Source organism: Bufo bufo, chromosome 6 (genome assembly GCF_905171765.1).
Source record: "Bufo bufo chromosome 6, aBufBuf1.1, whole genome shotgun sequence".
In the NCBI taxonomy this organism is placed as follows: domain Eukaryota; kingdom Metazoa; phylum Chordata; class Amphibia; order Anura; family Bufonidae; genus Bufo; species Bufo bufo.
In genome coordinates, this window is record NC_053394.1 from 255,387,802 (window position 1) to 255,413,835 (window position 26,034).

A 26,034-nucleotide genomic window follows, 5' to 3' on the forward strand; every position below is an offset into this window, starting at 1 on the left:
AACCTCCCACTTTCTCTGATCGGGCGGTGTCATTTAATAAAAATGATGGGGGTATCCAGAATGTTATATCACTTACAGACCATCCCACTTTTGCTTAGACATGCGGATATTCAGAAATTAGAACAGGGTTTCTTGATATTTTTGTGGAAGGGAAAGAGGCCACGTATTTCCCTAGACAAGTTGAAGTTGAGAAAGGAACACGGGGGATTTAATTTCCCGGACTTAAGAGGGTGCAATTTGACGTGCCTGAGTCGTCACTTATTGGATTGGGCAAATAAAACGTCCTATTATTCCAATTTGAGAGTGGAAACACAACTGGCGGAACCTTGGGACCTTGTGGCCTTGCTGCATACTAGCATACCCAGGATCCCAATCTTCGCCAAGAGGTCGCTTATATTGAGGGACACTGTCCTGACATGGAAGATCTTGAGGAAACTATTTCATTTGTCTTACCAATTCTCTAAGCATCTTCCGTTATTTCGTAACCCCGGCTTCCAATTGGGAGAGACTAACAAACTTTTTGGTGACTGGGCCCAGAAAGGGATTGCTACAGTGGGTGACCTGTTCAAAGAGGGGGAAGACAGATGGGCCACAATGCAAGAGTTGGAGGAGAGATGGGGGATACGGGGATCAAACTTTTTGCCATATCTGCAGGTTAGAAGTTATGGTAGAAGCCTCGTTAGAGACCTGTCTCGGGAGTGGACTAGGAATGATTTTGACCGGTTTCTCAAAACTACGACTACACCCACGATAACCTCCTTGTACCAGTCCTTACGAGACAAATGGAGATCTAGGGATAGGGAAAAAAAATTGACAAATGGAAGGGGCTATTGGGAGTGGAGGATTTGTACTCGCATATCTGTTCAGGTCTGTCGGGTCTATATAGAGCGGTTACAAATGAGCTATGGAGAGAAACCCATCTTAAAATATTACATTGTGCTTTAACATCCCATGTAAGGAGGGTGATACCAGCAGATTGAAGGGGTGCCCCAAATGTATGTTGGAAGGGTCGGACCTTTTCCATGGCTTGTGGCTGTGTCCAAAGCTGACCGATTTCTGGTCACAGGTGGGTCAGATCTTGCGGGATATCAGCAGTTTTAAGGGAGATATTTCCCCAGTATTGGTGATCACGCACTCGATCACTCAGCCCTCTTCGTCTTCAGGGAGGGAAGGAGATGGCGGAGCCCTGCATCTTGCACCATTGGGTCATAAACTTTTGATGGTGGCCAAACGTTGTATTCTGCAGTTATGGTTGCAGCCAACAGTTCCATCTCGTGATATGGTTCTCGTCCAATTACGACATGTGTTTCACTTAGAATGGCTTGAGGCCCTAAATAATAAAGAGCTTTTGGGGAAAAAACTCTATCAAGTATGGAAACGGTTCCTGATCAGGTACACTCCCGCTTCGGAATATCCGCGAATCCTGTCCTCATTTAAGTTAACGTCCTGGTATTTTACGGAGGACCTGAAAGAGAGCTTGGGGGTGTTGAAAGTACCTTAGACCGGGCTGTTAAGGGTAGATAGGTTGATTCTGACTTCTGATAGTTACAGGGCATATTAGTAGGCATTTGGGGGAGGGGAAGGGGGGTAAAAGACCGAAGAGAGGCGGGGTATGTTATTTGCTGTTTTATTCGAAGACCGTTGATAATTGATGTACGGTTCGCAATTTAATATATGTGACACTGTATTTCTTTTACTTAATGCTGTGTTTACATGACATGTTTCTTTTGGATATATCTCTGATGTTACATATATGTAACAAAAATTAATAAAGAAATGTGCAACAAAAAAAAAAGAATGCCTATAATGTCCCCTGGATTTATAATACCCATACAGTGTCCCCAGTATTTATACTGCCCCCTACTGTTATAATGGTCACCCTGAAGTGTCCCCAGTATTTATAATGCGCCCTGCACTGTCCCCATAGTTATATTCCTCTTTCCACCATACAGTCTCATGTAAATAACATCACACCATCTCTCCGTCTCCTGTCCCCTCCAAATACAGTCCCATGTAAATAACATCACTCCCCTCCCTTCAGCCCCTCCAATATATAGTCCCATGTAAATAACACTATTTCCCTCCCTCCGCCATAGAGTCCCATGTAAATAACATCACACCATCTCTCCAGCCTCTTCCAATATACAGTCCCATGTAAATAACATCCCTCTCTAACTACAGCCCCCTCCAAAATACAGCCCCATGTAAATAACATCACCTCCTCCCCAGCTGCCTTCAACATACAGTTCCAAGCAAATATCACCCTCTCCCCAGCCGCCTTCAACATGCAATCCTATGTAAACATTACTCTCTCAACATTCAGTCCCATGCAAATACCTTCATTCCCCCCTCCAGCCACCTTCAACATACAGTCCCATGTAAATAACATTGCCCCCTCAACATTCCGTCCCATGTAAATAACATCATTCCCTTCCACAGCCACCATCAACATACAGTCTCATGTTAATAACATCACTGCCTCCCACAGCTGCCTCCAACATACAGTCCCATGTAAATAACATAATCCCCTCCCACAGCTGCCTTCAACATACAGTCCTGTGTAAATAACATCAACCTGCCCCAGCCCCCTCTAACATTCAGTCCCATGTAAATAACATCACAGCCGCCATCAACATACAGTCCCATGTAAATAACATCACTCTCTCCTACAGCCCATCCACACACAGTCCCATGTAAATAACATGACCCCCTCCCCAGCCACCTCCAACACACAGTTCCATGTAAATAACATCACTGCCTCCCCCAGCCCCTCCCCCGACACACAGTCCCTTGTAAATAACATTACTCCCTCCCCCAGCCCCCTCTAACATACAGTCCCATGTAAATAACATCACTCCCTCCTACAGCCACCATCAACATACAGTACCATGTAAATAGCATGACCCCCCTCCCCAACCACCTCCAACACACAGTTCCATGTAAATAACATCCCTCCCTTCAGCCCTAACATACATTCCCATGTACAGTAAATAACATGACACCCTCCCTAGCCACCTCTAACACACAGTTCCATGTAAATAACATCACTGCCTCCCCCAGCCCCCTCCAACACACAGTTCCATGTAAATAGCATCCCTCCCTTCAGCCTTAACATACAATCTCATGTAAATAACATCAATCCCTCCCCCAGCCCCCTTCAACATACAGTCCCATGTAAATAGTATCACCCGCTCCTACAGCCACCATCAATATACAGTCCCATGTAAATAACATGACCCCTCCCCAGCCACCTCCAACACACCGTTTCATATAAATAAAATCCCTATCTTCAGCCCTAACATTCAATCCCAGTTAAATAACCACAACTCCCAGCATTGCTCTGCCTCTCCCTTCACTTACCTCTTCTCATGTAGCAGACATCACCACAGCTTCTTCCTCCAGGACTTCTCCTCTTCACTGCCATTTTCTCCTGCACTGGTCACATGATGGTGACATAATTGCAGGTCCTTCTTAACCACTGCCTGTTTTACTGGTCACGCAACCTGTGATGTCATCACAGGTCCTTCAGAATTTCTAGTGCATCAAGTTCAATTGTATTGCCGTCCTGAGGACGGCAATACAGTTGTATCTAGCAGGCAGGCAGGACATTCAGGGCCTAGGACAAAACATCAGGAGCCCAGGTCCCGAATGTTTTAACCTAGCAACGCCCCTGCCCCCCATACACATGTAGGCTTGTCCGAGAGGGGAGAAAGCCATTGTCAGACACCATTGTCTTCTCCAGATACTGCAGGTGGTGGCATATCTACCTGAAAACAAAAGTATTGGATATATTGAAATCTGCTATCAATAGAGAGTTAGGGGTCCTCATACACATTAGATGGTCCTCTGACTTGGTTGACATATATCTAATGTGTTTGGTCAGCTTAATCTCATCTTTTCTGCAGGTCTTTCAGTGGAGAATGAGCTTTGCATGCTCTCACTTTTCAAATTTCTGAGCTGTCTTGTCTTTTAGTTTTAGCTTTCAGTACAGTTCTTGTGTTGCAACGTTCATATAGTTTAAAGCAGCACTAATTCAGGATGTTAAAAACATTTTGTCTCACTTTACATTCATCATGTAGAGAAAGTTACATGACAGGGCACTTACTAATGTATTGTGATTGATCACATTGCCTCCTTTGTTGGCTTGATCCATTTTTCCATCACATTATACATTCCTCCTTCCCAGGGCTTACGACCACCCTGCGATCCAGTATTGGGGGTCATGCTTGCACACTATAGGAAAAAGTGCCTGCCTCTCTAGTGGCTGGGACTGCGGGAGTGCGCATAGGCTGGCACCTTTTCCTAAAGTGTGCAAGCACGGCCACCGCTGCAGGATTTCATAGTAAGTGTATTTACTTTGTCTATATAATACATGCCATTTGCTGAACCCCTTTTAATCAGTTTGTGCTTCTGTATACCTGAAAGAAACCGTAAACATCTAAAGAGATACAGTATATATCTGACACTGTAATATAAAGCTGGCCAGAGATAGTATGCTGCATGAAAAGCACATTGAATTCCATGATATGGCTACTCGATGTTTAATGTCTCAATGTTTTCCTTCTAAAGGGGACAACAATACGTATGATAACAGCAATTGATCAAGACAGAGGGCGTCCTAGAGGAATTGGTTACACTATAGTTTCAGGTATGAAACAACATTTGTTATCCACTTAAAACTTATATGGTTAATTACTGTTTGCTTTATTTTATTGGTACAAAAATGTATATATACAGTTTTTAGTTGTTTTTTTTTTTACAAAAGAAGTGAAGTATATATTACCAATATTCCTACCACATTTGTCCCAGTCATCTATGATTATAAGGCTTTTGGGCTTGATAGTCTATACTTACCAAAATTTCTTCATTTAACCACACAAATTCATTGTTCACTGAGATCCCCCCATATCATAACACATTGACAGCAGTCGACATAGTTCAGTTCAGTTGCCCCCCTCCTCCATAAACATTGCATTATTGTACCCTCTTCTACCACATCTTCCGGAAAAAGCATGACAAAAATGAACCTAGATATTGGGAAACTGTCTGGAGCCCTCCATAAAGTATTACATTGTTGGACGATCTTGCTAGACTTTGATGGGATCTACCAACTAACATCTAATATCAATTGTGTGCTTTAAAATTGCTTAAAGCAGAAAGTTGGGGGGATGCTAAAATTTGAGTCATCATAAGAGCTCTTAGCCCCTTATGGATGCAGCCTAGTTTGGTACTTAAAGGGGTAATATAGGATTTTAATATTAATGACCTATCTATAGGATAGGTCATCAATATCTGATCCATGCGGATCCACCACCCAGCAACCCCACCAATTAGAACAGCTCTAGTACTGGAACTACACTCCTTTGTGCAGGGGATGGAGCTGGTAACTGTAGAGCCGCTTACATTTATTCAGTAGAAGCTACATTGTAGTTACCAGCTCCGTTCATTACACAATGAATGTAGCTGTGTAGTTTCAACCCCAACTTTCCACACTGGAGTTACTGGTATACAGATGATCAGTGGTTAAGCAGGGTATTGCACCTTCGCCAATCGGATATTGAGGATAGGCCATCAATATTAAAATCCATTAAAGGCTGAAGTGATCTATTTATTTATTTAATCTCTACATTTCAAAAGCCATAACATTTAATTTTTTTTCAAGCTATAAAGTGTTGTATAACTTTTATACATTTTTTAGGAGGTAACAATGTAAAAAAACAACGTAATTCCATCATTGTGTTTTGGGGTTTTGTTTTTATAGTATTCATTGTGTGCTAAAATGGAGATGTTAACTTTTTTTCTGTGAGTCTGTACAATTATGTAGATACCAAATACATATGTTTTTTGTTGTGTCAATATTGTTTTTTATGCCACCATAATCTGACACCTATATTTTTATTTTTCTTCGGATTGAATTATGTCAGGGTTTGATTTTTGTGTGGGTGATGAACTATAGTTTTTATTGCTACTTTTTATTGATTTATTACAACTAATTTTTTATTCAATTATTTGGGGAGCCGAGGTGAAGGAAAATTCTACCATTGGGGATTTGTTTTACAGCGTTCAGCGTGCATCATAAATAACATGGTATTTTAACATTTCAGACATTTTTAGATGAGGTGTTTACCAATTATGCTTATTTTTTAGACATATATGAGAAATGTGAAAAGGTTTTTTAATATTTACTTTTTCTATATTTTAAAAAATTTTAGTCAGCTGTATTTTACATTTTTTGTCCTCTTAACACAGTAATATTTCTGTATTACAATGTATAGGGATATTTACAGGCAGCAATATTGAACTGACTACTGTACAGTACACATTTTATACATATATTTAAGCATGCTGTCATGTTGAATTTGTAGACTTAAATGCATTTAGCTCGCAAAATTTTGAGTAACAACTGTGCTTTGAAGTCAGAATCCTAGATCGCACAGTATGAAGAAAATGAGAAATCAGTTATATCAGTTTCAAATTTTCCTTAGCTTTTCATATCATCACCCTAATATATTCTGACTGTAAAGTCACACCCAGATATATCTGTCTGAATGGCAAGCCTGCCTTAATCCTGACCAGTGGGTGCAGCTCAGCAGGGACAGCTATCATGGGAAAGAATCGTGCAGAACACATCAAAGGCAGGAGCGATTAGCCTGTTTTACAGTTGAGCACAGCAAGGCTTTGATTCCACTTAAATTTTGGGAGGTGAAAAAAATATTTTCGGAAGTATTTATTACAGCTGCAGCTCATCTGGATTGTCTACTGCTGAGAAAGTTAATTGCTTAAAGTTCTGTCGAGCTCCATCTGAATTTAGTCTTCTCCTGGTGCTAACATTTAATATGTGCAAAATTAATATTTGTATGTCATTTATTACCGGAAGCGAATGGCAAACAATCCATCTATCAATCATCTATGTATCCATCTATCCACTATATCTGTCTGTCTACCTATAGCTTTTATGTCGAAATACTATGGCAGTCATTTATCATTTGAGGTTGTTTTTATGTCAGTTTTAAGTCTGGCTTTGCTTTGTGTGCCTGCACCAAATTTATGAACTGGTGCACTTTAATAATATATGTAGTGTGAGTGTAATATGGTTTACACCTTTCGGTGTAAAAGTACACCAGGGGGTTGCCTGGCATGAGTTGCGACTTTTGCAATAGTCGCACATAGTAAATGAGCCATAATCTAGGTCTAATCTCACTTTTAGCTCTTAAACATAGACCACTGTGGCAAAGAACAACAAATGTCGCAAAAATGTCATATGTCGCAGTTGCCATGACTTGTGACTTTTTACGCCACAAAACTGACATGTCTGCTTTCATAAATGACCCCTTATATACACAAATTAATTTGAGTTTGAGACTGGTTAACATAATTCTATTCTTATGACTCTGCGTTGTGCCATTCATTTATAGATGAATTGCCAGCAGTTTGCAATGAAGGTTCAGATGGGTGTTACCAGTTGTCCCTGCACAATCAGACATTATCCGATCAATGCTGCCAGTTTCAGACAGTGCAGGAACACACCCCAACTGCCAAGACCCATCTAGGCCTTCATTGCAAACGTATTCATTCAGCAATTCATTCATAACGTCTAGAAGAAATAAATGAATGTTACAACATTAAGTCAAAAGACTAGATTCTCCAGAATTGTTATTACAAGGAGGATGCAAGTAGTTGCTGCAAGAGACATATCTGGAGAGGTTACAGGTCCTTTTAAGGGCTCTTTACATGGATAATAGAGGGGGAAGTGATTGTGAACGTGGCCCATTAGTTTGTTGCACCTAAAAGAAGCACTCATCATTACTGCATGGGGATGAACAATTATTACTATGATGTTTGTCCCCATACAGCTACATTGTTTGTGCTAGTGAGAAACATTGATTTTAGGTTCTGCATCTTATTCTGCATATTATGGGATCATCCGATAATAAAAAATAATAGAAATTGGTCAGCACCTTCAGACAGGCCAATAATTGGGAACAAATGTTTATACAGACATTCCTTCACGATAATTGCCCTAATTCTTGTCCCATGTAAAAAGGTCCTAAGAATGTTAAACAATTCAATATTCACTTTTAAAATGTGGTGGCAACTAAAAATACATGATTATGAATTACTATGTATGTATATTTATACTGTATGTATTTATCAATGTACTGTATCTATGTGTGTACAGTAATACAGTGAATATATATATATATATATATATGTATACTTTATAATGTATTGATTTATTTATATGGTCTATTGTCCAGTTGGTCCGTCCTTCTGTATATGCATTTCTACTCAAAATGTAATAGTTACATCCTGAAGTTTGTGCCAATGAGCGGCTGATTAAGGTCAAGGCTTTGTTTGAAGGGCGCACACTGTAATTAATCCTGGGAAGTAATCCACACAACATTTTGGCAGATTTATGGAGAAACTCTTAAGCCTTAGTGACTCTGCCATCCCATCACTCATTTCTAGGCAAAGCAAATGACTTATGCAGTAATAGGGTACAGTCTAGAAAAGGCATTTCATTTGGTCAGCTTTCTGGGTTAACAGAGATTGATTGTCCTTCTTCCTGAAGCTCTGAACGGGCCAAGAGCTTACGTAAGAGTGGACCACAAAGAATTAACGAAAGTTATAGATTTTGGTATAAAAATAGTGATTCTCCAAGAAGAGCTTGTGTGTCCAGTCATCTCCTTCATTGACTGAATGTTATATTAACACTTAGATCTAACGTCACAATGAGGCTGTTGTCCGGTTGTTGACATTGTCATTTTGTAGGCTGAAGAAATGTGATGCATTTGTAGAGGGAGGGTATAGATGAGCTCAAGGTTAAGTGAGAGAAGCGGTCCGAGTGGTTGATGGAATATTTATGCACCAAAAAAGTGCATCTGTTGCAGATTTCAGCATAGACATCTAGCTAACTATATTCATTTCTTTGGAGTGCAACCCTGACAGAGCAAGTTTGTATCAATAAATTATCCTCATTTTATGAAAGTCACCTCACCTTAGCTGCTTGATTGACCAAGGTTAATTCCATAATAACAATATGTAATAGTTTCTTTTGAGGCAAAAGTGGATATTGAAATAAAAAAAAATTATCCATATATATATAAAAACTATATTTTTTTATTTTTTTGTGTGTGTGTCTGACTAGGAATTCCTGTCTTCTACATTTGTACATCTTAGGCCACTATGTGGCAAGTGACTCTATGCATGTAGCTATTGTGCCCTCTGGCGCACATAGTGATGATGGATTTCAGTGTATTAGAATTTGCCACTAGGATGGAAACCATATGACCAGCAATTACCACATGTTTAATAGGCTTTTTCTCTTTTAATATTAGCACATACTGAAGAAAGAACACCGCTACATACCTTATGACTCCCATTAATTTGACCTCTGAATCATCCACTTTGATGAAAGTCATGGCAAAATTACAGTTTTATAGACAAATATTGCACTAATATGGTATAATAAACAAGTGTAGTACATATTCTTTTAGAATAAATGTCCAAAAAGTTGCAAATTACCTTCTAATATACTGCTAATTTACTCAAACCCTAGAACCGCATTTGTAATATTAGATTGAAACACATACAGTTACGTCCATATATATTTGGACAGAGACAACATTTTTCTAATTTTTGTTCTGTACATCACCATAATGGATTTTGAACAAAACAATTCAGATGCAGTTGAAGTTCGGACTTTCAGATTTAATTCAGTGGGTTGAACAAAATGATTGCATAAAAATGTGAGGAACTAAAGCATTTTTTTAACTCAATCCCTTCATCTCAGGGGCTTAAAAGTAATTGGACAAATTAAATAATTGTAAATTAAATCTTAATTTCTAATACTTGGCTCAAAACCCTTTGTTGGCAATGACTGCCTGAAGTCTTGAACTCATGGACATCACCAGACGCTGTGTTTCCACCTTTTTAATGCTCTGCCAGGCCTTTACTCCAGCAGTTTTCAGTTGCTGTTTGTTTGTAGGCCTTTCTGTCTGAAGTTTAGTCTTTAACAAGTGAAATGCATGCTCTATTGGGTTCAGATCAGGTGACTGATTTTTCCATTCAAGGATATTCCACTTCTTTGCTTTAATAAACTCCTGGGTAGTGTTGAGCGAACAGTTCGAGCATAGTTCGGGTCCGTACCGAATTTTGGGGTGTTCGTGACACGGACCCGAACCCGAACTTTTTCGTAAAAGTTCGGGTTCGGGTTCGTCGTTCGGCATGTATTTTGGCGCATTTTGAAAGGCTGCAAAGCAGCCAATCAACATGCATCATACTACTTGCCCTAAGATGCCATCGCAGCCATGCCTACTATTGGCAAGGCTGTGATTGGCCAAGTGCAGCATGTGACTCAGCCTCTTTATAAGCTTGTGCGCACGTCGGGACGTGCTCACTCCCGATGTGAATAGAACAGGGATAGACGCAGCTGATGCTAGGGCGAGAATAGGCAGGGATAATTGAATAACTGGAAGCAAATTTCTCTCCTCCACCTGTGATTCATCTGAACAACTGCAGCTGAGCTGCTTTTTTGATAGGGATTGGCTATTTTTAGAGTGGCCAGAGTGATTTTTCCATCCACATGTACCTGGGCTGACCGCCGGCCGCCATTTTGCGACTTGTAGTGCTGCAGCAGAAGCTGCCACAGTGTGCATTCCAAAGCTCCAAACAAGTCAGACATCTACACCTGGGATTCAGACCAATAGCGATTTAGCAGCACAGTCCAAGGCTATTTTTTTTAAAGGTTGTGCAGACCATTTTGTGGCACATGTTACTGGGCTGATAGGCGGCGGCCATCTTGGGACTAGTGCTGCAGCACAATCTCTCCCAACGTCCATTAATCACTTGTAATAGTGGTCTGTGCCATAGAAATCCTACATCAGGGACTTGGGTGTGCTTGTGTCACCCCTAATAATACCAGTCCACCTGTAATCCATACAGTGAAAAGCCATAAAGTATTCCATTGAGGGAATTTTTTTTTTATTTAAAAAAGGACAAGTTAGTTTATCTGGCGTTCAATATACTAGATACAGTTAGGCCTGCGTTTCATACATCTGGAATTAGCAAACTAATGTGCTGGGGTTGGGAAAACATATATGTACCCATACTAGAATCTGTCAAAGAAAGCGGTACTCACATATAACAGTCATTCCATCTGTAATCCATACAGTCAAAAGACTGAAAGTATTCCAGTGAGGGAATTTTTTTTATTTAAAAAAGGCCAAGTTAGTTTATCTGGCGTTCAATATACTAGATACAGTTAGGCCTGCGTTTCATACATCTGGAATTAGCAAACTAATGTGCTGGGGTTGGGAAAACATATATGTACCCATACTAGAATCTGTCAAAGAAAGCGGTACTCACATATAACAGTCATTCCATCTGTAATCCATACAGTCAAAAGACTGAAAGTATTCCAGTGAGGGAATTTTTTTTATTTAAAAAAGGCCAAGTTAGTTTATCTGGCGTTCAATATACTAGATACAGTTAGGCCTGCGTTTCATACATCTGGAATTAGCAAACTAATGTGCTGGGGTTGGGAAAACATATATGTACCCATACTAGAATCTGTCAAAGAAAGCGGTACTCACATATAACAGTCATTCCATCTGTAATCCATACAGTCAAAAGACTGAAAGTATTCCAGTGAGGGAATTTTTTTTATTTAAAAAAGGCCAAGTTAGTTTATCTGGCGTTCAATATACTAGATACAGTTAGGCCTGCGTTTCATACATCTGGAATTAGCAAACTAATGTGCTGGGGTTGGGAAAACATATATGTACCCATACTAGAATCTGTCAAAGAAAGCGGTACTCACATATAACAGTCATTCCATCTGTAATCCATACAGTCAAAAGACTGAAAGTATTCCAGTGAGGGAATTTTTTTTATTTAAAAAAGGCCAAGTTAGTTTATCTGGCGTTCAATATACTAGATACAGTTAGGCCTGCGTTTCATACATCTGGAATTAGCAAACTAATGTGCTGGGGTTGGGAAAACATATATGTACCCATACTAGAATCTGTCAAAGAAAGCGGTACTCACATATAACAGTCATTCCATCTGTAATCCATACAGTCAAAAGACTGAAAGTATTCCAGTGAGGGAATTTTTTTTTTATTTAAAAAAGGCCAAGTTAGTTTATCTGGCGTTCAATATACTAGATACAGTTAGGCCTGCGTTTCATACATCTGGAATTAGCAAACTAATGTGCTGGGGTTGGGAAAACATATATGTACCCATACTAGAATCTGTCAAAGAAAGCGGGTACTCACATATAACAGTCATTCCATCTGTAATCCATACAGTCAAAAGACTGAAAGTATTCCAGTGAGGGAATTTTTTTTATTTAAAAAAGGCCAAGTTAGTTTATCTGGCGTTCAATATACTAGATACAGTTAGGCCTGCGTTTCATACATCTGGAATTAGCAAACTAATGTGCTGGGGTTGGGAAAACATATACTGTATGTACCCATACTAGAATCTGTCAAAGAAAGCGGTACTCACATATAACAGTCATTCCATCTGTAATCCATACAGTCAAAAGACTGAAAGTATTCCAGTGAGGGAATTTTTTTTTTATTTAAAAAAGGCCAAGTTAGTTTATCTGGCGTTCAATATACTAGATACAGTTAGGCCTGCGTTTCATACATCTGGAATTAGCAAACTAATGTGCTGGGGTTGGGAAAACATATATGTACCCATACTAGAATCTGTCAAAGAAAGCGGTACTCACATATAACAGTCATTCCATCTGTAATCCATACAGTCAAAAGACTGAAAGTATTCCAGTGAGGGGATTTTTTTTATTTAAAAAAGGCCAAGTTAGTTTATCTGGCGTTCAATATACTAGATACAGTTAGGCCTGCGTTTCATACATCTGGAATTAGCAAACTAATGTGCTGGGGTTGGGAAAACATATATGTACCCATACTAGAATCTGTCAAAGAAAGCGGTACTCACATATAACAGTCATTCCATCTGTAATCCATACAGTCAAAAGACTGAAAGTATTCCAGTGAGGGGATTTTTTTTATTTAAAAAAGGCCAAGTTAGTTTATCTGGCGTTCAATATACTAGATACAGTTAGGCCTGCGTTTCATACATCTGGAATTAGCAAACTAATGTGCTGGGGTTGGGAAAACATATATGTACCCATACTAGAATCTGTCAAAGAAAGCGGTACTCACATATAACAGTCATTCCATCTGTAATCCATACAGTCAAAAGACTGAAAGTATTCCAGTGAGGGGATTTTTTTTATTTAAAAAAGGCCAAGTTAGTTTATCTGGCGTTCAATATACTAGATACAGTTAGGCCTGCGTTTCATACATCTGGAATTAGCAAACTAATGTGCTGGGGTTGGGAAAACATATATGTACCCATACTAGAATCTGTCAAAGAAAGCGGTACTCACATATAACAGTCATTCCATCTGTAATCCATACAGTCAAAAGACTGAAAGTATTCCAGTGAGGGAATTTTTTTTATTTAAAAAAGGCCAAGTTAGTTTATCTGGCGTTCAATATACTAGATACAGTTAGGCCTGCGTTTCATACATCTGGAATTAGCAAACTAATGTGCTGGGGTTGGGAAAACATATATGTACCCATACTAGAATCTGTCAAAGAAAGCGGTACTCACATATAACAGTCATTCCATCTGTAATCCATACAGTCAAAAGACTGAAAGTATTCCAGTGAGGGAATTTTTTTTTTATTTAAAAAAGGCCAAGTTAGTTTATCTGGCGTTCAATATACTAGATACAGTTAGGCCTGCGTTTCACACATCTGGAATTAGCAAACTAATGTGCTGGGGTTGGGAAAACATATATGTACCCATACTAGAATCTGTCAAAGAAAGCGGTACTCACATATAACAGTCATTCCATCTGTAATCCATACAGTCAAAAGACTGAAAGTATTCCAGTGAGGGGATTTTTTTTATTTAAAAAAGGCCAAGTTAGTTTATCTGGCGTTCAATATACTAGATACAGTTAGGCCTGCGTTTCATACATCTGGAATTAGCAAACTAATGTGCTGGGGTTGGGAAAACATATATGTACCCATACTAGAATCTGTCAAAGAAAGCGGTACTCACATATAACAGTCATTCCATCTGTAATCCATACAGTCAAAAGACTGAAAGTATTCCAGTGAGGGGATTTTTTTTATTTAAAAAAGGCCAAGTTAGTTTATCTGGCGTTCAATATACTAGATACAGTTAGGCCTGCGTTTCATACATCTGGAATTAGCAAACTAATGTGCTGGGGTTGGGAAAACATATATGTACCCATACTAGAATCTGTCAAAGAAAGCGGTACTCACATATAACAGTCATTCCATCTGTAATCCATACAGTCAAAAGACTGAAAGTATTCCAGTGAGGGGATTTTTTTTATTTAAAAAAGGCCAAGTTAGTTTATCTGGCGTTCAATATACTAGATACAGTTAGGCCTGCGTTTCTTACATCTGGAATTAGCAAACTAATGTGCTGGGGTTGGGAAAACATATATGTCCCCATACTAGAATCTGTCAAAGAAAGCGGTACTCACATATAACAGTCATTCCATCTGTAATCCATACAGTCAAAAGACTGAAAGTATTCCAGTGAGGGAATTTTTTTTATTTAAAAAAGGCCAAGTTAGTTTATCTGGCGTTCAATATACTAGATACAGTTAGGCCTGCGTTTCATACATCTGGAATTAGCAAACTAATGTGCTGGGGTTGGGAAAACATATATGTACCCATACTAGAATCTGTCAAAGAAAGCGGTACTCACATATAACAGTCATTCCATCTGTAATCCATACAGTCAAAAGACTGAAAGTATTCCAGTGAGGGAATTTTTTTTATTTAAAAAAGGCCAAGTTAGTTTATCTGGCGTTCAATATACTAGATACAGTTAGGCCTGCGTTTCATACATCTGGAATTAGCAAACTAATGTGCTGGGGTTGGGAAAACATATATGTACCCATACTAGAATCTGTCAAAGAAAGCGGTACTCACATATAACAGTCATTCCATCTGTAATCCATATAGTCAAAAGACTGAAAGTATTCCAGTGAGGGGATTTTTTTTATTTAAAAAAGGCCAAGTTAGTTTATCTGGCGTTCAATATACTAGATACAGTTAGGCCTGCGTTTCATACATCTGGAATTAGCAAACTAATGTGCTGGGGTTGGGAAAACATATATGTACCCATACTAGAATCTGTCAAAGAAAGCGGTACTCACATATAACAGTCATTCCATCTGTAATCCATACAGTCAAAAGACTGAAAGTATTCCAGTGAGGGGATTTTTTTTATTTAAAAAAGGCCAAGTTAGTTTATCTGGCGTTCAATATACTAGATACAGTTAGGCCTGCGTTTCATACATCTGGAATTAGCAAACTAATGTGCTGGGGTTGGGAAAACATATATGTACCCATACTAGAATCTGTCAAAGAAAGCGGTACTCACATATAACAGTCATTCCATCTGTAATCCATACAGTCAAAAGACTGAAAGTATTCCAGTGAGGGAATTTTTTTTATTTAAAAAAGGCCAAGTTAGTTTATCTGGCGTTCAATATACTAGATACAGTTAGGCCTGCGTTTCATACATCTGGAATTAGCAAACTAATGTGCTGGGGTTGGGAAAACATATATGTACCCATACTAGAATCTGTCAAAGAAAGCGGTACTCACATATAACAGTCATTCCATCTGTAATCCATACAGTCAAAAGACTGAAAGTATTCCAGTGAGGGAATTTTTTTTTTATTTAAAAAAGGCCAAGTTAGTTTATCTGGCGTTTAATATACTAGATACAGTTAGGCCTGCGTTTCATACATCTGGAATTAGCAAACTAATGTGCTGGGGTTGGGAAAACATATATGTACCCATACTAGAATCTGTCAAAGAAAGCGGTACTCACATATAACAGTCATTCCATCTGTAATCCATACAGTCAAAAGACTGAAAGTATTCCAGTGAGGGAATTTTTTTTTTATTTAAAAAAGGCCAAGTTAGTTTATCTGGCGTTCAATATACTAGATACAGTTAGGCCTGCGTTTCATACATCTGGAATTAGCAAACTAATGTGCTGGGGTTGGGAAAACATATATGTACCCATACTAGAATCTGTCAAAGAAAGCGGTACTCACATATAACAGTCATTCCATCTGTAATCCATACAGTCAAAAGACTGAAAGTATTCCAGTGAGGGGATTTTGCTTATAAAAAATAATATATTTCATTGTGGTGCGAGTTGAATCGCAACAATGAAGAAAAATACTATTAAGGGACGAGGACGCGGTCGTGGTGGTGTCCGTGGAGCCTCTGTTGCTGGTAGAGGACGTGGCCGTTCGGCCCCAGGCGCACACAGTAGTGAACGAACTCCCTCAACTAGCCGGCAGAATGTACCGCAATATCTCGTGGGGCCCAATGCCGCTCTTAGGATGGTAAGGCCTGAGCAGGTACAGGCATTAATCGATTGGGTGGCCGACAGTGCTTCCAGCACGTTCACCACATGGTCTTCCACCCAGTCTTCTGCGGAAAGCGCACAGGTGGCACCTGAAAACCAAGCCCATCAGTCTGTCACATCACCCCCAAGCATATCAGGGAAACGGTCTGAGCCACAAGTTATGCAGCAGTCTCTTCTTCTGTTTGAAGACTCTGCTTCCAGGGTTTCCCAGGGGCGTCCACCTAGCCCTTCCCCAGTGGAGGAAGACATACCATGCACTGACGCACAACCACTTATGTCTCCAGATGAAGAGGACATGGGAATACCACCACAGCAGAGTCACCGACTCTCTGATGATGACGAAACACAGGTGCCCACTGCCGCGTCTTTTTGCAGTGTGCAGACTGAACAGGAGGAGGTCAGGGAGGGAGACTGGGTGGAAGACGATGCAGAGGACGATGAGGTCTTAGACCCCACATGGACTGAAGGTCGTGGCGATGACTTTCACAGTTCAGAGGAAGAGGTAGTGGTGAGACCGAGACAACAGCGAAGCCAAAGAGGGAGCAGGGGGCCAAAGCAGACGAGCCGCCGCCCCCAGAGTTCGCCTGCTACTGGACATCGCCAACAGGGACCCAGCCCCACAAAGGCAGCTTCAAAGAGTTCCCTGGCATGGCACTTCTTTAAACAATGTCCTACCGACAAGACCCGAGTGACTTGCACGCTCTGCCATCAGAGCCTGAGGCGAGGCATTAACGTTCTGAACCTCAGCACAACCTGCATGACCAGGCATCTACATGCAAAGCATGAACTGCAGTGGGGTACACACCTTAAAAACCAGGCACTCGCTGAGGCTCCCCCTGCTCCCTCTACCGCTGCTGCCTCGGCTTCCGCCTCGAGAGGAATGTTGCCACCTGCCGAGCAGCAAACAGAGGATGTGCCACCGACACCACCACCACCGCCACCGTCAACTAGCGTCTCCACTATATCACACAGCAGCGTTCAGCTCTCAATATCTCAAACCTTAGAGAGGAAGCGCAAATTCCCCCCGAGTCACCCTCGAGCCCTTGGCCTGAACGCCAGCATTTCTAAACTGCTGGCCTTTGAAATGCTGTCATTCCGGCTGGTGGACACAGACAGCTTCAAACAGCTGATGGCCATGGCTGTCCCGCAGTATGTGGTTCCCAGCCGCCACTACTTCTCCAAGACAGCCGTGCCTTCCCTGCACATGCAAGTGTCCGATAAAATCAAGTGTGCACTGCGCAACGCCATTTGTGGCAAGGTCCACCTAACCACAGATACGTGGACCAGTAAGCACGGCCAGGGACGCTATATCTCACTAACTGCACACTGGATGAATGTAGTGGCGGCTGGGCCCCCGGCGGACAGTTCCTTGGCGCACGTCCTTCCGCCCCCTAGGATCGCAGGGCATCATTCTCTGCCTCCTGTAGCCTCCTCCTCCTACTCGGCTTCCTCCTCCACTGCTTCCACCAGCTCATCCGGTCAGCCACACACCTTCACCACCAACTTCAGCACAGCCCGGGGTAAACGTCAGCAGGCCATTCTGAAACTCATATGTTTGGGGGACAGGCCCCACAGCGCAAAGGAGTTGTGGCGGGGTATTGAACAACAGACCGACGAGTGGTTTCTGCCGGTGGGCCTTAAGCCAGGCCTGGTGGTATGCGATAATGGGCGAAATCTCGTGGCAGCTCTGGGACTAGCCGGTTTGACGCACATCCCTTGCCTGGCGCATGTGCTGAACTTGGTGGTGCAGAGGTTCATTCACCACTACCCCAACATGTCAGAGCTGCTGCATAAAGTGCGGGCCGTCTGTGCGCGCTTCTGCCGTTCACATCCTGCCGCTGCTCGCCTGTCTGCGCTACAGCGGAACTTCGGCCTTCCCGCTCACCGCCTCATATGCGACGTGCCCACCCGGTGGAACTCCACCTTGCACATGCTGGAGAGACTGTGCGAGCAGCAGCAGGCCATAGTGGAGTTTCAGCTGCAGCACGCTCGCGTCAGTCGTACTGCCGAACAGCACCACTTCACCACCAATGATTGGGCCTCCATGCGAGACCTGTGTGCCCTGCTGCGCTGTTTCGAGTACTCCACCAACATGGCCAGTGGCGATGACACTGTTATCAGCGTTACAATACCACTTCTATGTCTCCTTGAGAAAACACTTAGGGCAATGATGTTAGAGGAGGTGGCCCAGGTGGAGGAGGAGGAGGAGGATGAGGGCTCGTTTCTAACACTTTCGGGCCAGTCTGTTCGAAGTGGCTCAGAGGGAGGTTTGTTTAAGCAGCAGAGGACAGGTTCACAAGTCGCCAGCCAAGGCACTGTACTGGAGGACGAGGAGGAGGAGGTGGAGGGGGACGAGGATGACGCAAGTTCACAGCGGGGTGGCAGCCCAGGCCCATCACTGGTGCGTGGCTGGGGGGATACGGTGGACGATGACGATACGCCTCCCACAGAGGACAGCTTGTCCTTACCCATGGGTAGCCTGGCCCACATGAGCGAATATATGCTCCAATGCCTGCGCAACGACAGCAGAGTTGCCCACGTTTTAACGTGTGCAGACTACTGGGTGGCCACCCTGCTGGATCCCCGGTATAAAGACAATGTGCCCACTTTAATTCCTGAACTGGAGCGCGACCGTAAGATGCGCGAGTACAAGCGCACGCTGATAGAGGCGCTCTTGAGAGCATTCCCACATGTCACAGGGGAACAGGTGGAAGGTGAAGGCAGAGGAGTGGCAAGAGGTCGCCAACGCAGCTGTGTCACGGCCAGCTCATCTGAGGGCAGGGTTAGCATGGCAGAAATGTGGAAAAGTTTTGTCTCCACGCCACAGCTATCTGCACCGACACCTGATACGGAACGTGTTAGCAGGAGGCAGCATTTCACTAACATGGTTGAACAGTATGTCTGCACACCCCTCCACATCCTGACGGATGGTTCGGCCCCATTCAACTACTGGGTTTCGAAATTGTCCACGTGGCCAGAGTTAGCATGTTATGCCTTGGAGGTGCTTTCCTGCCCGGCGGCCAGCGTTTTATCTGAGCGCGTATTCAGCACGGCAGGGGGCGTCATTACTGACAAGCGCAGCCGCCTGTCCACAGCCAACGTGGACAAGCTGACCTTCATAAAGATGAACCAGGCATGGATCCCACAGGACCTGTCCCTCCCTTGTGCAGAGTAGTCCTTATTAACTGCCTAAAACATGTCTTGTTGTGCTACGGGCCACTTCTTTATTTGATACAAATTTTATGAAACCCACAGTTGAATGAAACTCTTCTCTGTCTGGGCGCCGGGGCCTAACCAGATGAAAGTGGCCGGTTAAACTAACGGGTGACATGAAGCCATAACCTCTGCCATGCTACCTCTGTCTTCTGTCTGGGTGCTGAGGCCTAAGTCAAATAAAGCGGTCTTCTGCTGTGCTGGGGGATATGAAGCTAATCTCTGACCTCTCTCCTCTGTCTGGGTCCAAAGGCCTAAATCACTGAAAGAGGCCTTCTCCTGTGGTGTGTGATATGATGCCAGAATATGTGCTGTGGGGCCTCTCTCCTCTTCCTGGGTGCAGGGGTCAAATAAACTAAATTGTGGCCTACTCCTGTGGTGGTTGATATGATGCCTGATTCTCTGATGTGGAACCTCTCTCCTCTGTTTGGGTGAAGGGGTCAAAGTAACTAAATGGTGGCTTCTCCTGTGGTGGCTGATATGATGCCAGAATATGTGCTGTGGTGCCTCTCTCCTCTTCCTGGGTGCAGGGGTCAAAGTAACTAAATGGTGGCTTCTCCTGTGGTGGCTGATATGATGCCAGAATATGTGCTGTGGGGCCTCTCTCCTCTTCCTGGGTGCAGGGGTCAAAGTAACTCAATGGTGGCTTCTCCTGTGGTGGCTGATATGATGCCAGAATATGTGCTGTGGTGCCTCTCTCCTCTGTCTGGGTCCAAAGGCCTAAATCACTGAAAGAGGCCTTCTCCTGTGGTGTGTGATATGATGCCTGAATATGTGCTGTGGTGCCTCTCTCCTCTTCCTGGGTGCGGGGGTCAAAGTAACTCAATGGTGGCTTCTCCTGTGGTGGCTGATATGATGCCAGAATATGTGCTGTGGTGCCTCTCTCCTCTTCCTGGGTGCGGGGGTCAAAGTAACTCAATGGTGGCTTCTCCTGTGGTGGCTGATATGATGCCAGAATATGTGCTGTGGGGCCTCTCTCCTCTTCCTGGGTGCAGGGGTCAAAGTAACTCAATGGTGGCTTCTCCTGTGGTGGTTAGTATGATGCCAGAATATGTGCTGTGGGGCCTCTCTCCTCTTCCTGGGTGCAGGGGTCAAAGTAACTCAATGGTGGCTTCTCCTGTGGTGGCTGATATGATGCCAGAATATGTGCTGTGGTGCCTCTCTCCTCTTCCTGGGTGCGGGGGTCAAAGTAACTCAATGGTGGCTTCTCCTGTGGTGGCTGATATGATGCCAGAATATGTGCTGTGGGGCCTCTCTCCTCTTCCTGGGTGCAGGGGTCAAAGTAACTCAATGGTGGCTTCTCCTGTGGTGGTTAGTATGATGCCAGAATATGTGCTGTGGGGCCTCTCTCCTCTTCCTGGGTGCAGGGGTCAAAGTAACTCAATGGTGGCTTCTCCTGTGGTGGCTGATATGATGCCAGAATATGTGCTGTGGTGCCTCTCTCCTCTTCCTGGGTGCGGGGGTCAAAGTAACTCAATGGTGGCTTCTCCTGTGGTGGCTGATATGATGCCAGAATATGTGCTGTGGGGCCTCTCTCCTCTTCCTGGGTGCAGGGGTCAAAGTAACTCAATGGTGGCTTCTCCTGTGCTGATTGATATAAAGCTGATGGTTGTGCCATCTGACATGGTTGCCAGGGTCTGATTCAATGGGGGCCTACTCCTGTGGTGGGTGATCTAAATGCCTGATTCTCTGCTGTGAAACCTCTCTCCTCCGTCTGGGTGTAGGGGTCAAAGTCTTTCAAAGTCGCCTTCTCCTGTGCTGATTGATATGAAGCTGATGGTTGTGCCATCTGACATGGTTGCCGGGGTCCCATTAAATTGTGGCCTACTCCTGTGGTGGTTGATATGATGCCTGATTCTCTGATGTGGAACCTCTCTCCTCTGTTTGGGTGAAGGGGTCAAAGTAACTAAATGGTGGCTTCTCCTGTGGTGGCTGATATGATGCCAGAATATGTGCTGTGGGGCCTCTCTCCTCTTCCTGGGTGCAGGGGTCAAAGTAACTCAATGGTGGCTTCTCCTGTGGTGGCTGATATGATGCCAGAATATGTGCTGTGGTGCCTCTCTCCTCTTCCTGGGTGCGGGGGTCAAAGTAACTCAATGGTGGCTTCTCCTGTGGTGGCTGATATGATGCCAGAATATGTGCTGTGGTGCCTCTCTCCTCTTCCTGGGTGCGGGGGTCAAAGTAACTCAATGGTGGCTTCTCCTGTGGTGGCTGATATGATGCCAGAATATGTGCTGTGGTGCCTCTCTCCTCTTCCTGGGTGCGGGGGTCAAAGTAACTCAATGGTGGCTTCTCCTGTGGTGGCTGATATGATGCCAGAATATGTGCTGTGGTGCCTCTCTCCTCTTCCTGGGTGCGGGGGTCAAAGTAACTAAATGGTGGCTTCTCCTGTGGTGGTTGATATGATGCCTGATTCTCTGCTGTGAAACCTCTCTCCTCCATCTGGGTGTAGGGGTCAAAGTCTTTCAAAGTCGCCTTCTCCTGTGCTGATTGATATAAAGCTGATGGTTGTGCCATCTGACATGGTTGCCAGGGTCTGATTCAATGGGGGCCTACTCCTGTGGTGGGTGATCTAAATGCCTGATTCTCTGCTGTGAAACCTCTCTCCTCCGTCTGGGTGTAGGGGTCAAAGTCTTTCAAAGTCGCCTTCTCCTGTGCTGATTGATATGAAGCTGATGGTTGTGCCATCTGACATGGTTGCCGGGGGTCCCATTAAATTGGGGCCTACTCCTGTGGTGGGTGATCTAAATGCCTGATTCTCTGCTTTGAAACCTCTCTCCTCCGTCCGGGTGTAGGGGTCAAAGTCTGTCAAAGTCGCCTTCTCCTGTGCTGATTGATATAAAGCTTATGCTTGTGCCATCTGACATGGTTGCCGGGGTCTGATTCAATGGTGGCCTACTCCTGTGGTGGGTGATCTAAATGCCTGATTCTCTGCTGTGTAACCTCTCTCCTCCGTCTGGGTGTAGGGGTCAAAGTAACTAAATGGTGCCTACTCCTGTGGTGGGTGATATGATGCCTGGTTCTCTGCTGTGGGACCTCTCTCCTTTGTCTGGGTGCTGTGGTCAAAATAATAGTAAGTGACCTTCTCCATTGGTGGGTGACTTGAAGCCTGATTCTGTGCTATGGGACCTCACTCCAATTAATATTGTTTAATTTTTATTTATTTTATGTTAACTCATCATTTCCCTATCTACATTTGTTTGCAGGGGATTTAACTACATTTTGCTGCCTTTTGCAGCCCTCTAGCCCTTTCCGGGTGTGTTTTACAGCCTTTTTAGTGCCCAAAAGTTCGGGTCCCCATTGACTTCTATGGGGTTCGGGTTCGGGATGAAGTTCGGGTCGAGTTCGGATCCCGAACCCGAACATTTTTCGAAAGTCCGGCCGAACTCGTCGAACCCGAACATCCAGGTGTTCGCTCAACTCTACTCCTGGGTTGCTTTGACTTTATGTTTTGAGTCATTGTCCATCTATATTATGAAGCGTCGACCAATCAGTTTGGTTGCATTTGGCTGGATTTGAGCACACAGCATGTCTCTGAAAACCCCAGAATTCATCCGGCTGCTTCTTGGTCACATCATCAATAAACACTAGGGACCCAGTGCCACTGGTAGCCATGCATGCCCAAGCCATCACACTGCCTCCGCCGTGTTTTACAGATTATGTGGTATGCATTAGATCATAAGCTGTACCACGCCTTCGTCATACTTTTTTCTTTCCATCATTCTGGTAGAGGTTGATCTTGGTTTTATCTGTCCAAAGAATGTTCTTCCAGAAGTGTGCTGGTTTTTTAAGATGATTTTTAGCAAAGTCCAATCTAGCCTTCTTATTCTTGAGGCTTAAGAGTGGCTTCCACCGTGCAGTGAACCCTCTGTATTTACGTTTATGCAGTCTTCTCTTTATGTCAGATTTTGATATTGATACGCCTATATCCTGGAGAGTGTTGTTCACTTGGTTGGCTTTTGTGAAGAGGTTTCTCTTCACCATGGTAATTATTCTGGGATCATCCACCACTGTTGTCTTCTGTGGGCGTCCAGGTCTTTTTGCATTGTTTAGGTCACCAGGGCTTTCTTTCTTTCTCAGGATGTGCCAAACTGTGGATTTTGCCACTCCTAATAGTGTAGCAATTTCTAGGATGGGTTTTTTCTGTTTTCACAGATGAAGGATGTCTTGTTTCACCTGCATGGAGATCTTCTTTGACCGCATGTTTACTTCTCAGCACCACACCTCAAATCAACTCCAGGCCTTTTATGTGCCTAATTGAGAATGAAATAATGAAGGATTTTCCAACACTTGCCCATGAAAACGCCTTTAAGTCCCTTTAAAAACAGGGCCTTTTTGGTCCCTTTAAAAACAGGGTGCCACGTGTAAAGGAGCTGACACTCCTAAACCCTTCTTCCAATTTTTATGTGGATACCCTCAAATGAAAGCTAAAAGTCTGGGCTTTATGTCCATGTCCATTATATAACCATAACTTGAATATGTTTTAGTAATCAGGTAAAAAAAACTAAATTTGTGTCAGTGTCCAAATATATATAAACCTAACTGTATTTATAGTGCTAAACAGTATAAATCAAAGTACTGCATAAAAAAAATGTAGGAGTTAGGCCCCTTTCACACGGGCGAGTATTCCGCGTGGATGCGATGCGTGAGGTGAATGCATTGCACCCGCACTGAATACCGACCCATTCATTTCTATGGGGCTGTTCAGATGAGCGGTGATTTTCACGCAACGCAGGCCCCATAGAAGTGAATGGGGTTGCGTGAAAATCGCAAGCATCCGCAAGCAAGTGCGGATGCGGTGCGATTTTCACGCACGGTTGCTAGGAGACGATCGGGATGTAGACCCGATCATTATTACTTTCCCTTATAACATGGTTATAAGGGAAAATAATAGCATTCTGAATACAGAATGCATAGTAAAACATCTCTGGAGGGGTTAAAAAAAAAAATAAATAAATTTAACTCACCTTTGTCCACTTGATTGCGTAGCCGGCATCTCCTTTGTTGAATAGCACCTGTGGTGAGCATTAAATACAGTTACAGGACCTTTGATGATGTCACTCCGGTCATCACATGGTACGTCACATGATCTTTTACCATGGTGATGGATCATGTGATGACCGGAATGACGTCACCAAAGGTCCTGTTGCTGCACAGAGATCAGATGAAGCCAGAAGGAGATGCCGGGCCGCGAACAAGTGGACTAAGGTGAGTTAAAAAAAAAAAATTAACCCCTCCAGCGATGTTTTACTATGCATTCTGTATTCAGAATGCTATTATTTTCCCTTATAACCATGTTATAAGGGGAAATAATACTATCTACAGAACACCGATCCCAAGCCCGAACTTCTGTGAAGAAGTTCGGGTTTGGGTACCAAACATGCGCGATTTTTCTCACGCGAGTGCAAAACGCATTACAATGTTTTGCACTCGTGCGGAAAAATCGCGGGTGTTCCCGTAACGCACCCGCACATTTTCCCGCAACGCCCGTGTGAAAGAGGCCTTAGGATTTCAAGAAAAATTGACCCAATTCACTTAGGCCCCATCATACCAGGTGCTGCTTTTTTGTGTCATAATTACAAGAAATGTACCTTTAGAGCAGGAAGCCTATCCTTGTAATCCTATTCCACTGGAAGCATAGATCACTGTGAAATCTTCTCTGGTAATATACGTTGGGTGCTGCAGTTAATAAGACTTGAAGAGCTACAGGTTGTCTGCAGTTGAGTGTCAATGTATTTTTATTGACTTGCACTATGTATACCGTGTTCAAGCATATGTCAAAATATAGATATGCTGTATATCTAAGTAAGAATTTATTTGTGAATGTATATCTTGAAGAAATACAGCTTGGAGAAAAATAAATCAATGGCAGAGTAATCCTGATGAGAGAGAAATACAGGTGTATTGATCTAAGCTGTGTGCGGATAAGCTAGCTGATGAGATTAAGTGAGTAATCAGGCTCGTCAGGTATTTTTTCTAAGGTGGGTTCCTTGCTATTTATTTTGCTTGTACAGTTGGTATTTTTAGTTCAAACTGTAGAAATGTTGATTTTAAATTGTGGATAGTTATGGCAGTTATACAAGGTTCACGTGGAAACTTTGTAACTTGAAATCAAGGATATTGATGTTGCCCTGTATGTTGTCTTTATTCTAGCTTGATTGATAGGGGAGACGGAAGCAGTCGGGCAATCAGTGGCTAAAATGATTAGATATAAATAGATCTACCATTTGTTCTCAATTTATTGATGTTTTTGACTATGTCTAAGTTTCACTAGTTTACAATACAACTCTGCACTCAAATAGCTTAGTTGTGTCAAAGATTTTGTAGTTAAAATAGCTTAGTTGTTTGTTT

At 42.9% G+C, this 26,034-nt stretch overlaps 1 protein-coding gene across 1 annotated transcript in view; it reads left to right on the forward strand.

Moving 5' to 3' along the window:
* CDH23 (cadherin related 23) overlaps positions 1 to 26,034 on the forward strand; it is a 1,196,655-nt gene that overhangs the window by 338,949 nt on the left and 831,672 nt on the right. The window contains exon 7 of the mRNA XM_040438415.1: positions 4,570 to 4,648. Within this exon, the coding sequence (XP_040294349.1) occupies positions 4,570 to 4,648 (79 nt within the window). The remainder of the gene's footprint in view (positions 1 to 4,569; positions 4,649 to 26,034) is intronic.